General features: G+C 35.1%; 1 protein-coding gene across 2 annotated transcripts; it reads left to right on the plus strand.

Annotated features, from left to right (window-relative positions):
- The first annotated feature begins 6,206 nt into the window (after positions 1-6,206).
- LOC109854211 (centrosomal protein of 164 kDa) lies at positions 6,207-17,258 on the plus strand. Of its 2 annotated transcripts, none has more exons than XM_020427088.1 (11): positions 6,207-6,470; positions 8,836-9,084; positions 9,824-10,630; positions 10,792-11,669; positions 11,814-12,233; positions 12,573-12,898; positions 13,469-13,923; positions 14,550-14,722; positions 14,821-15,052; positions 15,252-15,446; positions 15,951-17,258. In XM_020427088.1, exons 1-11 carry the CDS (start codon positions 6,389-6,391, stop codon positions 16,199-16,201), a joined length of 4,068 nt encoding a protein of 1,355 aa, XP_020282677.1. In that variant the 5' UTR covers positions 6,207-6,388; the 3' UTR covers positions 16,202-17,258. The 2 variants fall into 2 exon arrangements, with proteins under 2 accessions (XP_020282677.1, XP_020282678.1); XM_020427089.1 differs by lacking the exon at positions 13,469-13,923 and adding an exon at positions 14,316-14,365.
- The last annotated feature ends 1,080 nt before the right edge of the window (positions 17,259-18,338 follow it).

Consider the following 18,338-nt stretch of genomic DNA (forward strand, 5'->3'; position numbering starts at 1 on the left):
TTACAATATTATATAATCTAGTTTATGACAATATTATATTGTTGAATTTTTGTACGATCTGAAAAACTACTACACAATGATTTGCGAAATGTCTGCGCGAGATAAACAATGCGTAGCGTATACACACATTCTTCTGTTTTCGAGCTTTTCAGAAAATATACATATATAAAGATGCCTATAGCGGGGCTGAATGGACCAGTCTCTCAAGCTTCTAAACGGTAACTGCGTTTTCGCGGCGCGCCGGGTAATGCGTAATATTTTTAATTGGATCTCGCCCTCTCCGTCGCGCGTGTCCTTTTCTCGCGCTCGGCGAAGAAAACTGCTCGAAGCTTTGCGAAAGCACTATTCCCTCGCTCCATCTCACTCCGTACGAAGCTCGTAATTATTTTTTCGCTTCTCACGGATTGTTGCACTGTAAAATTCCTGCCGCTCCCTCCGCTCGTTCGTCCGCGGCAACGAATATCATCGTTTTCTCTTCGACGTCTCTTTCTTTTAATCGCGCGCAATCTTCCGCTTCGCTCGAACGTAGTCTTCAAATGCGCGCAATCTTCAAATAATGTTAGAACCGCCATTAGATCTGTCGTTGAGAAAAGAAACCATTATGGAATTAGCGACAATTCGCGCTACGCGAAATGAATCGTCAACACAAAAACGCGACTCGAAAAAAAAAAAAAGAAGTTTGAAGAAGAGAGATAAATGTGATTTTACAAGGGAACGAATATTAAACTCACACGTCTATGCTTTATACCTAGCATAAGAAATATAAGAATTTTAATTGCACAATTATTTGAGTAATATAAATAACTCTAGCACATATAGATTTTTTCATTCAGATAGAATTTATATTTCTGAATTAGAATACCATAGAATTTATAATATCGTAATAGTTTCTAATGATGTGGCAAGGAAGATCATGACTTTGCGTTCTTCAAGATAATCATGGAAGAAGATAATTGCATCGTACCTGCACGTCAGCTCCTATTGACTTCTATTGCAATGATGCGCCTGATACGGCATATTTTCAAATGTCACTTAGGATATTATTGTTATTATTATTATTATTTAGAATATTATTGTTATTATTATTATTATTCTCCACAAAACTCCATTATCAAATGGCCAAAATTATTATTTTCTACAGAACTTCAATAAATTTGCTAAATTTTGCTCTTATATATTTTCATTTTACTATAATCTTCAATTCACTAAGAAATTATTGTATTTAACACTAGATTTACCAGACCATTTTATTTTGACTGGTCGTGCAATTTCAATTCAAAATTTTTACCGCATGTAACATTTGATTTCCGAAATGATGTTATGACTTTTGTAGCTATAAGTAGAGAATACATTTTATGAACTTAATGTTACTTTATATATATTCGTAACAAATATATTTTTTGTATTTTTTAATAGGTATATTTAAATAGCTGGTATATCTAGTGTTAGGAGCGCAAAATTATTAGAATATTTATCAGAAATTGAAAAAACTTGGTGACAATAAAGAAGAAATTGAACAATTGAAATTGAACGTTTGAATTTGAACATTTTTATTCCATACACACGCAACTTTTGTTGCAATGTTTAATAATTTCATCTTCCGTTGATATTTTGAGCAAATAAAAAAAAAAATTACAATGTATTGTTAAGAGCGTTAAACTGCGTCGCGAGCTTTCTTAAATATTACCATAATTGTTATCTCTCAAGAATCAAGTCGGAAGCCGAACGAGGGATGCAGATTTGAATCTCGACTGTCATTTGCGTGAGAAGCGAACATCTGCTGGCAACGAACGCCGTGCGTAGTTTTCAGATAAGCATCTTTAGTGACTAACCAAACATTGCATCGTTATTTGAAGCCACAAAACACGCTGTCAGATTATTTTTGATAGCTATTAAAGGTGTGAAATGACGTAACAATAAAGCGCCTCGGCTATTTCTATGGGTTTTCCGGTCGAAAAACTCATGCGAAAGTCGTACCTTTCTAAAAATACTTTAAATACACACTTAACTAGCGTTTAAAACAACATAGAAAATAATATTCACACTCTTTTATCAATAAAAAAATCCTCAAATCATTTAATAGGAGATCAAAAAAGTTAGAGAAGTTTAATTACAATAAATACGCGGATGAGTTTTCACATTTTTCGACACATTTCATATCCTTGCTTGCGCACATTTCTTTTTTTTTTTTTGTTTACGTTCAGACGTAATTCGCGCAGACATTACTTCTTGCTCTCCATTGGTGTTTCCATATGTAATTTCTATTGTCAACGTCCACCATTTTGAATGATGCGGGCGCTGTCCTATTTTCGAGGGTTCGCCTGCCATAGGTCCAGTGTGTATCTACCCCTGAAGGGCACCCCTCACAGTGTGTGACATTTATTTAACAAGGTAACGGTGTTACGTTGTTAGATCGAATTAGGGGATCCCTCGATGTGAATTCAAGGACCTAACAACCAATAGGATTTATTATTACGGGTAACACACGTGATTCTTTTTTTTTTTTTTTCAGCAGCAACGATTTCTCACGATGGCTTCTAACGGACTTTGTTGCATCATCGCGCATTTTGTTCCTCATACAACACTTATCGTTCTTATACACGCTGTGATATTTTAGTTTTAAGAACATAAATGTTTCGTCGCACTGTTTCTATGATTATAGTCTAAGAAAAATTGTAATTATTTATATGTTCATAAAATATGTTTCCAACATAACTAGTTTCATCAAATATATCTTATTTACTTTTTAGAACATTTCTGGATATTTGTATTTCTGGATATTCTAATAAGTACTGCTTTTTCCGTGTCATATATAGAACAATTGTTATTGTCATGTATGAAATTGTTACTGTGTGAATAAAAATGTTCGTTATTTAATACATAAATTACTTATTTTATTCTATTCTTTTTCACATCTCATATATATATATATATAAATAAAAAAAAGATAAAAAAAGGCGCCAAGTTACACGCACAAAACTTATTTGACAAAAAAAGTGATGTCAAGAGAAATAGCACAAAGTAAAATTTGGAACGTTATTACATTATTGGTGGAGAGAACAATATAGAGAGTATAACATAATTGTGTTAACAAAAACAAAAAATTTGCTGGACTTACTACTTTTTTTGTCACATCTTATATATTGCGAATTCTATTTTACGGCGAAATACAATAAGAAAGAGACAAAAACATTTCCATTAGTTCGTCAATCAATCTCGGAGCAATATTTACGATTTATTTATTCTCAAAAGTTTCTACTTAATATTTCAAATATTTGATGCACAATGATTGAACATAAAGAACTTGATTGAAGATCAAAAACTCGCGAGGAAGATATTTTGCATCGAGGCCGCGCGTTGCGTCGGATCGGAATATCATTATCATTTGATTTTCGCGTTCGACAAAAATGTTCGCCGCAATCGTTAACATCACAGATCGGTGACTTTCCGTTGTTTGCCGCGACGCGTGAAATTTAAATGTCCCTGTGATCGATGGTAGCCCGATATCTGATCATTATTTTTATCGGCCCGCGGGCGTCGCGAAATTGGTATGCTGCTTATACTTCTGGGGAAAAAGAGCTGGATTTTTATTATTTTAATGAACATTTCAGTGAGCGTGTGTCGTCACGGTACGGAGAACGCGCGCTTTCCCCGGAAGAACGATATTCGCCTTCTGATTATTATTTCTATCGTGATCGTTTGAGAGAACACCGTGGAAACAGACTGCCGTTCGTTAAGAAAAGTTTGGTCTCAAAATGGTTGCGACTAACTCAGCGCGATCTCCAACCATTATGCGACGAATACGTGGTATTTCGAAGCAACGAGTGGAAACAGGAGTGAAATTTTTCTTGACAAAAAATGCAAAATTACAATTTATTTAAATGAGATTACGTAGATGTGAATTTTAACACACAAAGACAAGTATTAGATGTGTATAAGAACAAATACAACCTGTTAGCTGAATAATGTTTACGTCGTTATGATTCTCAAATTAGAAAGATTACTGTGTTCTATAATATTACAAACTTTTCTGATATATAAAACTTAGTATTAAAACTTTCTTGTTTGTTCTTGAACGAGATCGGTTGATGTCTAGAGATAAACGCTATCTATTGTACTTTTTATCAGTTATGTTTGATGTGTGTTAATTTTATTTGTACATTCTCGACACGGTAGAGTGAATCACACTTGTTTTTTTGTGTTTGTTCATCATCAACGTCAAAATCCATCCTTTGTAAAAACTCCACTGTAAAAGCACATTTGCGCGCTTTCATCTCAATATGTGCATAACATTGAGAAGAAAAAAATTTGCGGTCAAAACGCCTGAAGAAAGAGAAGTTGTGTGAAGAAAAAAATTACGCATCTAGAATTACTCTCATGGGCCTTGTTTTTTCTTTCTTTCAATCGCAGATAGAGTATAATTATTTATCATTTTTTATTTATGTAATTGTGTATTTAAAAAACTAGTTTATTAACTAATATATAGTAAAAAGAGAGAGTGAGTATCACAAGAGTAATATCATGTCAAATGATTTCTTCAGAATATGATACACACACATAGTAATTAGCTAATATAAAAATCTATTAATTAAGAAAAACATATTTAAATATAATAGATTAGTCATTGCATTATACGTACGTATATATCAACTTTTATGAGATTTTTTTATCCAATTAAAGAAATGTAATATACTTTTATCTCTTTTTTTTTTGTTTTTTAGATTTGTAAAATAAAAACTTGCAAAACGTACTTGCGATGAAACAAATCATCAAGTTACACTAAAGGTTGATATCTTTTGTTAAATATTAATTACAAAATGTACTATTACGATAAAAAATCGTCAAATTACGTTAAAAGTTGATACCTTTTGTTAAGTATTAATTATTTTAATAATGAAACTGTCGAAGAGAGAGAGAGTTACTTCCTCTATGTTAAACTGAAGAACTACACGACGCAGTTTACTTTAGCCAGTTGACAGTAATGTAGAAATAAAACTAAATTTATAGAAGTAGCAATTATTTACTAGAAAAAAATGAACTAAATCTCCTTTGCAACTTCTAGAGCTGTACATTATATTACAAATTATATATAATTACAAATAATAGTTATCAAAAATTTTAGAACGTTTTGTATAAATTTTAGAACTTGATGCACATGAAATCTCAATCAAGGTAGTGGAAATATAAATAGAGGTCAGTAAAGTCTATTTCCCGTATTTGTAACTAGATTTTACATTATTTACAAATGTATTAATAAAAATATTATTGAATAATTACAAAAGATGTGTAATAAATATAAATAATTTAAGATCTTTATTATACAAATAAAAATTTACACATACTTTAGCAGTCAAACACATTATCTACAGTCGATAGAGATGTTTTAAAATATTAGTATATTTCAGTATATAATGGAAGTATAAATAATTTGAAAGTATAAACAATAAAATTACACATTTATAACAATAATATTTATAAAATTTAAACGTACAGAGGTTACTGATGTTTTGATAACATATCAATTAAGAAAATATCAAATATCTTTATCTATATTGACATACTTGTGTGTGTATGAGCTAAAATATAATAACCTGAATATGATAACATGATACTCGAGTTCTATCTTGATATATATTTTGATAAAAATTCAATAATCCTATTAAATAAATCACTCAATTGTGTGGAGTAGATTATTAATTACATCACTGTCTACAAATATACTCAGTATTTATTGTTTTAGTAGATAAAAGTGTTTACATAAGAATCGCGAATGTTTTTATCTTTGTTTTTATACTTTTTTTAAATTACATATGTTTGCTTTGTTTTTTTTTTCTTTTATACAGATGTGTGTTGCAAAAATGTGTGTTAAATGTCAACTAAAACGACAGACTGAAAAATTTTCTTATCTTACATACACACATATTTTAGCAACTAATTGTCTTCACGAGACCGAGTTTCAAGACTATCGATCTTCGATATCCGTAAAAAAAAATATTTTTATGCCCGTTTTTATAATTTAACAACACGTGTGCATATTCCTCGATGTACACATACTTCTCGATGATAAGCACACAGTCGCCATCGCTGACTGCGGCATACCCTTATCAGCCAGCTGATTCCGCAGCTGACAACCGGGGGCGCGACCGGTCTCTCTTGCTCTATCTCGCCCCCTCTTTCATTCCTACCACCGCCTACGTTCAAGTAGAATTCAACATTGACCGTCGACGAACGAAGTTCGCGCAGTGCAAAAGGCGCGTACGTATCGCCGATATGGAAAAATGAGGTGGTCGTCGCGCTCCGTTATTTTTTCGCACAGAAAAACGTAGCCAAGTAACGTTACACTCTGCGGACGTCGCGTTCGCAGGGTGTCCGGGGGTGTAGCGTTAGCATGAGCATTTCGCAAGACAACAGCGCTGCTACCATCGTGTGCAGAGAAATCTTCGATGATACGTCTCATCCGACCAACGAAGGTACGTGAAAAGAATTGGAATATTGCAGATATCTATTTGCTATTTTCTTTTTTTTTGTCTCTTATTATTTAATAAATGTTTCCGACGTAACTTCAAGAGAATAATCTAGCTTTCTCTCGTTCGTCTAATGACGAAACGTTCATTGTCAAACTGATCGATGGTCCCTTATTCCTTTCTCTGTATGACGTTTGGTGTGGTTTCACATAATTTTTTTATTGAATGCGGAAGTTCCAGAGTTTGTTTTACACGAATGACACTAAAAAACGCGTCATGTGTATCTTTGATCAACAAATTGAATCTGAAGTGGTGCTATCGCCTTATTAACGTGGCGTACTTGGCCATTATGCGAGCCATCGCTGAAATTACGCATCGTGCGAAATTTTTATTCACATGTATAAATTAATTTAAATACATAAATATATGATAATTCGTGGATTCTTTTGTTTACTGCAATAGCGTTACAGACATAATTAGCTATTGTGGAAATATATAAAACTATCGATTTACTCCTATTTCATCACATGTTGACATTACGATTAAAATATTATATTACTCGCAGATTATCATATTCTATTATTACAATAAATGGAGAAGAGGTGAGAGCATTATATTTTAAAATGGTTTTTTGATTTAAGAAAAACTGATATAATATACGTGTGTGTACACACACACACGCACACACACACACGTGCAGTATTATGTCATGGAGATAAAAGACCTTATAGTAATCACGTGAAAAAGAAGTAAAAACAAGCTTCTTCGTCTCAAGAGTTCTGAAGAAACGTGCCATTGAAGATCAGTCTGAAAGCAGACAAAAACGCGCAAAAAACCCGTCGGCAAAAATTTCTTTGTTTATTTACATCACTCCAGGCGGGAATACCGAGCCTGTTTCCCAGCGCGCTCCAGAAAATCAATAATTCGCAGTGCGGCGAAAGTTTTGTCGGTTTACCGAATCGTCTCCGCGTCGCGTCAATAAAACAAATTCACCTGGCCTAGGTGCCAAAATTTTTCAGATCGTCCCACGAAATTCAGAATGGCGATTTTTTCGCCACAAATTCGGTTTTCGACGATCGTTACTTTCGCAAATAACGAAATCGCGATTAATCGGAGCGACGAAACGACGAACAACATTTTGACCGCAGCGTCAGAAAGCAGATGGTGGTTCGACTTGCCCCCATAGGGCGGCTTCTACCACCTGTCCAGCTGTCGGAGCTAATGGAATTTTTTATTGAGGTCTTTTGCTACTGTGGCGCTTCCACACAACCCTTCCGACTAGCAAAATTCTTGCATTGATGACCTCACGACCTCCGGGCTTTTGACCCAAAGTCGCCGCCTGTCTTTTTTACACCCCGTCGGAATTTTTTGGACCGTTCGTAATTACGCTGGGTAGTTTGGGATCGAATAGCGCTTCGGGCGTCATGTGAACTAGCGAATAATAGCAGACTGTGTCGTGAAAATAAGAGTTGAATATATGTCGTCCCGACACGAGTAGAGCTTCATGCGGAAATTAAACATCTGCTCTTTTCCTTATAATTCCTGAAAAAAACTGATTCTCTAAAAGTAATTATTTTGTGTTTTAATAATTATTTCTATCAAATTTTATTATAAAAAAATATTGATATATTAGTTTACATATATAATCACTGTTTTTATTTTTATAAAACAATATTTTTAATTTTAGAATATAAATCTTTTTTAAGATTAAAATTTGATTTGATGTAACAACATTATTAAAATTATTCTTTGCGTGTTTTTGCGACATGGGAAGTTTACCTGTCGCGCAAATCTAATTTTAGAACTTTTTACGTATGATATCATTCATTATATCACGCACGCGTAGCAAGCGCTTATTTAATTATACACGTGCAAATATTGATAATGGACAGAAAAAAAAAAAGATATTTAAATAATTGCTACGTTTTCCGTTCTGTAAAAATATAACATCGGCATTGTTTCGCGAGCAAATGTGTTAAGTGATCATAAACGTATCTTGTCGTCAGCGCATTTTCCATAGAAAGAGACTTCGCACTTTAATACTTTTAACCCGGTTAACTGTGATCAATGAGTTGTACAATTTATGCTAGCTCGATGTAAGATGCAAGCCATCCATTTTGTAGTCATTAAAGTTTACAAGGGCATTATTAATAAATGGTGCGCTGTTGCGGGATAAAAATACGAAAACAATATAAATAATAAAATTAACTTACCTTGAGAATTTTATCAAAGAGCCTTTATATCCTTTTTTTAAATCTATTGATGAAAAAAGTTGATTTAAGTATTTAGTAAAATTATTCAAGAAATAAGTAAATAAATAAAATATCATTTTTTGCAGAATTAATTGTTGCAATGCAATATATACTTTCAGAACTTCTAGATTATGCGAAACGTTTGGGAATTAATCCCGATGAGGAACCACATCTTCTCGATCTGGCCCGTGAGGGTCTTATGGCAGCCTTACCTAAGGGCTGGTCTCCGTGCTATCACGAGTCTAGTGGTTCCTACTATTATTTCCAAGCATCCACGGGCACCACCACCTGGGAACATCCCCTGGATGCAATTTACAGAGAACTCGTGGAGCAAGCAAGAGCCGGCAACAAGAGGCAAATGAGTTTTGGTACGCAAAACTTCATGTTTCATCTCATGTGACACTCATATTTTTTTAAATGTTTTTTCATGCATTACCTATACTTTTGAATATAATGTAATAATAACATATAACACGACAGTAATATAATTATGTTGCAAATTCATTTTTATAAAAAATTTTCTTGTGACACAATTTAACGATTTAATGTTTTCCGTCATCCAAGTCTGGTTTTGGTTTCACTTTTCTGATATCATCGCAATTAACGTAATGTAACGATAGTTTTTTCCACGAGCTGCTTTGGTCATGTTGATTATTCCGGTTCCCGGGAGGTTAAGTAATTTAATCTACAAGCCGGTGTTAATTACGCGTTTCTTTGTATGTACGTTCACTGCCTAACATTAGACATCGTCTTCACAATAATCACTAAATCGTGCGGCTTGGCAATACATCGCGTTTCTGGCTTTGCATCAAAATTACGAAAAGCGCGATCATATTTTTAGATTCTCTCGCAAAATATCGACCGTACGGTGGGTGCGTACGTGAATACTGCGCTAACGCTGTTAGCGAAAATTTAATATACTCTCTTTAATATACTTCTCTCAACTTATATAAATTGCTTTCAGTTACTTCTTTGACTTAGAAAAGAGAGAAAGAGAAAATGTTTAATAGTAAAAATATCTAATATTATATTTTGTAAAATATCTTACAGGAAACATGACACAAATACAATGAATAAAAAGAATTTTTTTTTTTTTTGCATACACAGAGGAAGATTCGAAAACCACAGCGAAAGATCTCGAATCGCATGAAGATGCAACATTGCCGAAGGAAACTGCTATTCCGAAAGAATCTAATATTCAAAAAGAAACTATTAAAGAACATCCCCATCCAAAACCCGGAATGACAGGCACCAAGATTCCCATGAAACTGGCACCTTTGCGAAAACTTGATAAAAACGATGGTTCGCGTAAGAGAGATCGACCTTCGTCTTTTGATAGGCTTCAGAGAAGAGACAGCGAATCGAAGTCCGACAATGTATTGTCCCTGTCGAGCGACCGTGCCGCCAGAGATTACACGAACTTGAAATTTCAAGATCCAAAATTCTACGAGTGTCCGAAATTGTTGGAAACAACGGGCACGAGCACATCAACAACCACTACAACCTCATCGACATCATCAATGAAAAAAGAGCTCGATCTTAAGGAAGTGCTCAAACGATCCGAATCACTGAGTCCGTGGCATGAGAAAGATTGGGAACAACTATCTAGCAAGTTCAGCTCCGAAGAAAACATAATTGATATCGACAAACTCAGTGTTAGCACACTCGCTAGGCCGGAGAAACTCGAAAAGTTCGACAAGGAGAAGCATCCGAGCCAGCTAGGCCAACAAAAGGAACTGACTCTCAGTGGAGGCGGCACGATGTTTCTGAAAAGTAACAGAAGTAGGGACACCACGCCGAGTCAGGACGGCGGCAGATTAGAAGACTTTCGCGTATTGGCGATTCCCGATGAAAGCAATAACACTGTCGGAGACAGACTCAAGTCTATTTTGAGAGAGAAACAGTTGGAAGATGGTAATATGTTACACTTTTAAATAAATTTTTAGTGATTTTTTACTTAAATGTTATTTTTTATACGAAGTAGCGTATTGTTATTTACTTATTTATTAATAATTAATATTTATTTATTATTGAATTATGGGAATATTGCATAATATATATTCGAATACCGACAGACGATCGGCCATTGGACGAAGAACGTAAAAGCGTGCGGTTCGACTTGGAGAAGGAGATCAACATCAAGTTCACGTATTCGGAATCGGAAGAAGATTGGGAATCCGAGTCCGAAGATAAGAATCCGCGAATATCGGCTGTAGTCAGCAATAAAATCACTGGTTCCATACTATCGCCGCGAAAACCAATTTCGGAAACTTCTTCAGACAATAACGACAATAATAAGAACGAATATTCCGACGAAAAGGATGAAGATAAAACAAGTTTAGAAATCAACAGACGGCGTTTGTCTCTGGAAAAGATCGAGTCTGTTTCGAAAAACGCAAAAATAGTCGGCAAAAGATTTCTCGTTCAAAACGTATCGGAAAACGAGCACCGTAGCCAGATGAAAAACGCGCAAAACAGTTTAGAAAGAGACAACAGTCTCGAATATTTGTCTAACAAATTGAGCGAGAAAGTGAAGAATATCGATTTGGTGTCGAAAAGCGAGACCGATTGCAGCATTACGAAGAGCAGCGATTCCGATGAGATGCGAAGAACACGATCGATTATTGAGAGAGCTCGCAACATGACAAGCCGCTTATCGAATCGACAGCCGGAAGATGATGTGTCATCCGATGTGTCGAGAATGAGTCAGAATTACGCGCATAAGGAGAGATATGTCAGACCGAAACTGGAATATTCACGAAGTATCGACGACATGAAAGTGAAGATGAATAGAGAATATGAGAAAGAAATCGAAGCTTTTAAGATCGAACTTGAGGTTAAACTTCAAGAAAGAAAGAAGGAAATTGAAGAAAACTTCGAGCAGCAGAATATTTTGCTGCAAAGATTGTCGAATCAGAAATTGGAAGAAGTGAAACAGGAACTGGCTCAAAAGGTATTCAAAAATGTATTGCAAAAGCATTAAAAAAAAAATTCTATCCATTATTCTAATTAATTAATATGTTGTACAATCAAACATATTAAAAGAATATTTTTTATTTTCTAGAACAATGTTTTGACAAAAGTGTTTTTTTTTTAGGAGGAGCAAGAGATTCAAGCGCTGATTGCCGAAATGGACCAAGCTAGAATAGAAAACTTGAAGAAAGTCCGCACGGAGTTAGAAGTCTGTTACGAAAAAGAGAGACAGGAAATACTAGCGAATCTGAAGACGGAGCTCGACGAAAGGAAGAGAGAACTTCTTGAGCTGAGAAATCAAGAAATGGGCAAGCTCGAGAATGAGCACGAGCGCAATCTCAGCGAAGAGAAGCTTTCGAAGCTGAACGAATACGAATTGAGGAAACAACATAACGAAAAGATCGAAACTCTGAAGAAGGAACTGGACAAAGAATTGGAAGATATACGAAATGAATTGAGATTGCAGCAGCGAGAAAAGATCTCCAAATTCACCGAAGATCACGAGCAGTGCTTAGCAGAGATTCTACGTGATTTCAGAATGGATGTGAGTTTGAAAGTTGTTACGAATGTTTATCCGTCTGTACACAGAAAAAAAAGTTTTCAGAACAGCAAAGAAAGAATTCGCCGATTCAATTTTTGTTAAAACCAACAAAATATTTCGTTAGTGAAATCGAAGAATTCAATAGATCTGACAATTTTTTTTTTTCTGCTATCCGTATACTAATCTTTTTACTGTCCTAGCTATGCAAATCTTTTTTTCTGTGTAAATTATAATTACATTTACAAAATTTCACTTGAATAAAAAGTTCAATACTTTTTTGTATATCCAAATCCGTTGTATACTTAGTTAAATCAAGAAAAGGGATTTTTTGTTCGATTTCAGGAAGCTCTTGCTCGTAAGATGTACAAAGAACGACTGGAAGAAATTCGCGCGGATTTTGCGCGAGACATCGAGAAAGAGACGAGAAAGCAGAGCGAGCGAACTCTCCAACAAGAGAGCATAGACTTCGAGAAGATGCGCTGTGAGAAGCGATTGTTGCAGGACAAGTATACGGCGCTCAAGGAAAAATATATGAAACTGAAGAACGACGTTCGGCTCGCCGTCGAGAGAAGAAGCAGACGAAAGGAGGGATACACCACTGCCTCGGAAACCGAGAGATCGACATCCACCAGGACAAAAACGGACAGGACTGAGTCGTCGGAGCAAAAGTAAGTTCTCCGTAGAGAGATTTAATTTTGTGAATAAAAACTAACAGTCTTTTTTTTCCATTAATTTTGTGTGTAATTGACAACGGATACGTCACGCGTGCAAATAATTAATATCTGTGATTTTTAGTACGAGCACGCCCGGCATACAGCACAAAGCATGCCTATTTCTTACAATGGAAAAAAAACAAATTGTTTCCTTCTTTAATGTAACAACCACTCGACGTTTTCAAAAGTAATTAGCGAGAGTCTATTTAATAAAAAAAAAACAAACTTGTCATTGTAGCAAATAACAAACTTTCGAGATTTCATTTAAAATAAATACAAATATCATTCGGATAGATCAATATATCTCGCTAGTTTCTTTGGATGTGTGTGTGTGTGTGAAACACCATTAATTGTGTTGCACGTTCATTTTTCGATATCATTCTCGCTGGTACCTTCGCAGTCTAATCGTTCTTAAATTTTTCATCGAGCGGCGCGTGACGCGTGTTCCCGGACTGTGAAGGTACTCCGTCATGTTCATACAATTTGCCCTAATGTCTGGCTATAGGCCTTAAATCGTGCTCGCAGTACTCCGCTGAGGAACGCGCGCTCGAGCCCGGTAACAAACGCGAAATCGCAGGAGGATCAGAGCGCGAGCGAACAAGTCGAAGAGCAAATCGATTCGGACAATTCGAGGGATCAGAGAGCGGCCGCGGGGTTTCAGAAACACGCAGCCGCAGCCGCAGCCGCTGCCGTCGCCGCCGCCGCCGCCGCCGCCGCCGCCGCCTCGAAGAACGCGGCAAAATTCGAGTCCGACGACACCACCACAGCCAGCGAGACGAACGCTAACATGATGAAGAAGAAGAAGAGTTTTACTAAGAAAGCCGCCTCGGGCGCGGGTCGCTCCGGCGGCGGCAATAACAACAATCTGGATAACCCCGTGGAAAATATTAGGAAACAGCTTAAGAAGTTGGAAGATCTCGGCGATCAGCTGCCGAGCAACGAAACGGCCTATACAGTGCGATATCCTTTCCAAGATAAAGGTGATTGTTTTAAGCAGTCTAATCTCGCGCGCGTCGTTGCTTTGTCAGATCTGATCAGATTTGACAGAAGAGAGTGTTACATAAATGTTACAAAATATCTAATATACAATGTATTATAGTCATTTTCTTTATCCGTGCACCTTTTCCCTTTCCCTTTTGAAAATGTTACTCTGATTAACTTGTACATATATGTAACTATTGAATATACAATAATTTTACGTATTGGATATTTTATTATTATTTTTTTTTTTTTTAGAAATAATGCATAGTTATTACGTATATTGTGCATTTGAACAATTTACTTGTATTTTCATTATGTTTATCGAGAGACCTATATATAAAAAAACAATTATGATTATGTTCTCTATTATTTCTCTCTTTTTGTTCCATAGGTATATATACACTTTATTTTGGTTAACGGTTTATGCCCTTCGACTTGCTCGTAAGTGCACCTTTAATTGTTTTTGCTTTTGCACGCTGTTCTCAACACAAATCAGTTTCTTTTTCATCGCTCTCATGATTTTGTTGTCAAAAAAAAAAAGCTTCAAGAGTCCGTGCGATTTTTTCGATTTTTTGGCGACGCGATCTTTCGTTTAATTCAAAAAAGCGCTTCGTCTTATTTTTAGCGCCGGCGAACGCCTCTTCGGAGTTGGAGTTCTTCCGACATCGGATTCATGTGGAGAGGGACTCTGTGAGGAGAGCTCGCGAGGCGCTGAGACAACAGAGAAGTGCCTTTCAGGGTAGGCAAAGAGCTTGGAAACAACGGAGCGCGAGGGCCACTCTGGAACAACTGGTGCAGGTATCGTTGTTGTAAAAATTTTAACAACGGAATCGATGCTTCTTTTTTTATAGCTACACATACGAACGGATAATGATTGTATGTATACGCGCAAATAGGAGGAACGTGAGCTCTCTGACATGGAGGTGAGTTTGCATCGCACCAGAAGTCTTCTGGGCGAGAAGATCATTCATCTGAGACATCTGGAACAGTCTTTGGAGCGAGTGGCGAACGACAGGCGAAACGAAAACGACGCGTCTTCCACGAAAAACGACGAATTAACGCTGAGCGACATGTCGAGCGCTAGTAGCGGTTTTAGCTCGACCGATTTGGGGACTGACACCTTCATAGGTGAGGAGATGCGAACGAGAGCTCTTCCAAAACGTTGAGCTGTTGTTCTTACATCAAATAGCAAAAAACCTGACGAGAGTTGTTTTGAAGGAAAAGAAAATAAATTTGGCTTCTCAAAGCTAATTTAAAAGATACATTACAAGAGTGGACTACGTAATTGTATATATGTATATTTAATATCATCTTATTGGAAATTTAGATAAACCAGATCATTATCAAGAGTCTACCGAAATTATGGCGAGCTTAGAAACTTTGAACTCTGAAATACAGGAAATTTGGGATGTCTTGAACAAACGCCATGATAACAACATACCTCCGACACCGGCTCTCATGTACTCTTATCTGCGATGGTTACGGTTTCATCATCTTACCACGCAGCCTAGTAGCCTGCAAGGTAACAGTAAAAAAAATTTAATCCTTCGCATACAGACTCGAAAAATGAGACGACTGGTAATACAGACCGAGTCTGTGAGACCCACGCGACTTTATAAAATCGAATATCTTTGCGAAAAATCAATATTTTTTTCAATGGTTTGTTGAATCAAAAGTTTGAACAATTCTGCGTCGATCAGAAAAAAAAAACAAATGAAAAAAATCTCTAGTAGTTTTGAAGATGTAATTGTTTAAAAAAACTAATTTTTACTAGAGACACTTGCAAATTTTTAAATTTTTGTTGATCGAGTCTAAGTGACACATGTCTGTATGCAAAGGAAAATATTAATTTATCTAATTAATACACCGCCGAATCAATGTAAAGAAGCTTATTTAAAAACTTAAAAACAGTTTATAGAAATATTAAAAACCAAACCTATAAAATAAGAATAATATTTTAAAGTATTTAAAATATATTTATTATAGGTGAAAATTATAGCGACAAACTGTGTGTTTTTACTTTCAGGTGCCTTCGGTACACCTAATATACAGTCCAATATTTTATCCCAATTAACCGCTACGCAACTTCCTCCAACTACCACGACTCAGAATATTATCGCTCAGTACGGCCCTCATAGTGGCTTTACAACCAGTGTTGGCACGGTCGAGAGAAACGCTTCAAACTTGATGGAAAGGACCAGAAATCTCAGGGATTGGCTACGCCAAGCTCGCGTCGAAACTACCGATCTGATTAATCCTGGCCAAGCGACTCTTTAAATAAGTTAAAGAGTTGAGTGAAAAATCAACACTTAGAAATATCCTCTTCTTTTTTTTCTACCTCTTTTTTTCCCTTTCCACTCACTTTCCTTCTGTAAAAATGTTTGATTTTTACTCTCGGATAGACCTGTAAGTTTTTTAATTGAGTTGAGAATTAGTTAAAGAAAAAAAAAACAATACACAGACTGTGCTGTTATTACTTAATTAGCAATACTTGAGTAACGTAATATTTTTATAGAATAGTTGTATAACATAATTTTTTCAAGTTAACTCATTTTATGTGGATTACGATTATTCGCGTTGGAAATGATATCGCAACTTATTGTTAGGATTGATCGAATCCTTTTATAAAGTGATAATCCTACCTGAGAAACATATACGTACTCGATTTGTACGGATTTCAATTTTACTCTCGCGCTTGTTGCTCCGAACATTTTTATTTTCTATCTTCGCCGAGTCGATGATCAAAACTGTCAAAAAAAAAATAATATAATGCGTGTCATTGCGTTAGGTGTAATTTTAGAAGTACAATCTAAAGTTATAACGTGACAAAAATATAACGTAGAATATGACTCTTGTTTCTTTTTATTAAGAGAAATTAAAGTGCAATTCTAGGAAGATGTTATAATTTCCTCTCTCTTTTGTCTTCCAGCGAATATATATTGATCTTTAAGTAGCTACTCTAATGATATTGTGTATTTCTCGCGCGATGACACATAATTTGGTTAAAAACGAACTTTATATTATATACGCTATACATCTAAAGCTTGTAAATTCTAATGAATACAGGGTGGGGGGCGCTTATGCGCGTGTCTGATGATGAGATTTTCACGAATAGAATCCGTTTCACCTGTAAATATAAGTGTTTCGACAGCAGGGTTGATGCCATTGGCGCGTGGTACAATTACAAATACCAATTGACCCAGTTTTTCGACAGTCTGTTGATTCTTTGTATATTTTCGAGATAAATTTTTCCAGTAGCGTGTAACATGTTGTAATATAGCTATATATCACGTGTATTATCTTTGGAACTATTATCTGCATTGTTAAAACGAAAAATGTAGTATATATATATGTATATGTACATATATATATATATATATATATATATATATATATATTGTACTCTATTTGATCGTGCGCGATATTCTAAATGAGACAAACTCTTTATTGTGACTTTTTTACAAAATATATTAAATCAAAATGCACGTATCGCAATACACATACTTTGTAGGACACTTTACACGTTTCTAATAATTTGTATCTTTTATACTTCTATAACTGAAGTTTGGATGTTTATGTTATACACGCATACTTTGAGAAGTAGTGTGAATTTATATATATATATACATATATACGTATAATAGCCTATTGGTAGAAGATTGTGAATATCGCGCGCAATCTTAAACAAGATACCTCTATAATTAATCAATTTTCGAATGCCAAAAACCCTCTCTTAAATAGAAAATAATAGACACTACACATGTAACGTTATGTAAAAAAAATACGTACTTAAATAGAGTTAAATATATTGCCAAACGTTTTGGTCGATTAAACTCCTAGCGATCGACCACTCTGATGTACTAACTACACAATCCTCTTACAATTAGACAAAAGCGCGTGATGTTATAATCGCATAACGTAAATTATGTCACAATGTCGTGATCTCATTAGATGTATGATGAAAAAAGAAATGAATGATTGAAGATTGCACACTTTGGAATATAGACACGCAATATTGTAGTCGATAAATTCATTATATTTTATATATTAGGTTTTTACGTGTTACTTTTATATTACAAATTACGAATTATTTTAGAAAATATTTTACAATATGTGCAATTCTTGATATGTAATAAGTGAGTATGATAAAGGTATAGATCGAAGCAATATATAGACAATTAAACTCTATGAAATATATATTCGGATTACAATCATGTAATGTGATGATTATCGTTTATTTTTAGTTTTTGTGTGCGTTATTGTTGTACAAATTTGATTCCATTATTTTTAATCTCACTTAAGTTAAAACGCAAGCAATAAAACACTCTAAATTCCAAAGTGTAAAAACTCATATATAGTATCACCGTCCTTATTACATTGTAAATACGTTTTATGTTAAGCACACAGCGTTACT

This window comes from Pseudomyrmex gracilis, unplaced genomic scaffold (assembly GCF_002006095.1).
Source record: "Pseudomyrmex gracilis isolate BER0280 unplaced genomic scaffold, ASM200609v1 scaffold_61, whole genome shotgun sequence".
In the NCBI taxonomy this organism is placed as follows: Eukaryota; Metazoa; Arthropoda; class Insecta; order Hymenoptera; family Formicidae; genus Pseudomyrmex; species Pseudomyrmex gracilis.

Bases quoted from the DNA above. Each gene is read 5' to 3' on its own strand.
- LOC109854211 (XM_020427088.1), top strand. From the start codon at position 6,389: ATGAGCATTTCGCAAGACAACAGCGCTGCTACCATCGTGTGCAGAGAA. The intron at 6,471-8,835 runs GTACGTGAAAAG...ATATACTTTCAG, and splicing joins GTCTCATCCGACCAACGAAG to AACTTCTAGATTATGCGAAA. The intron at 10,631-10,791 runs GTAATATGTTAC...GAATACCGACAG, and splicing joins AGAGAAACAGTTGGAAGATG to ACGATCGGCCATTGGACGAA.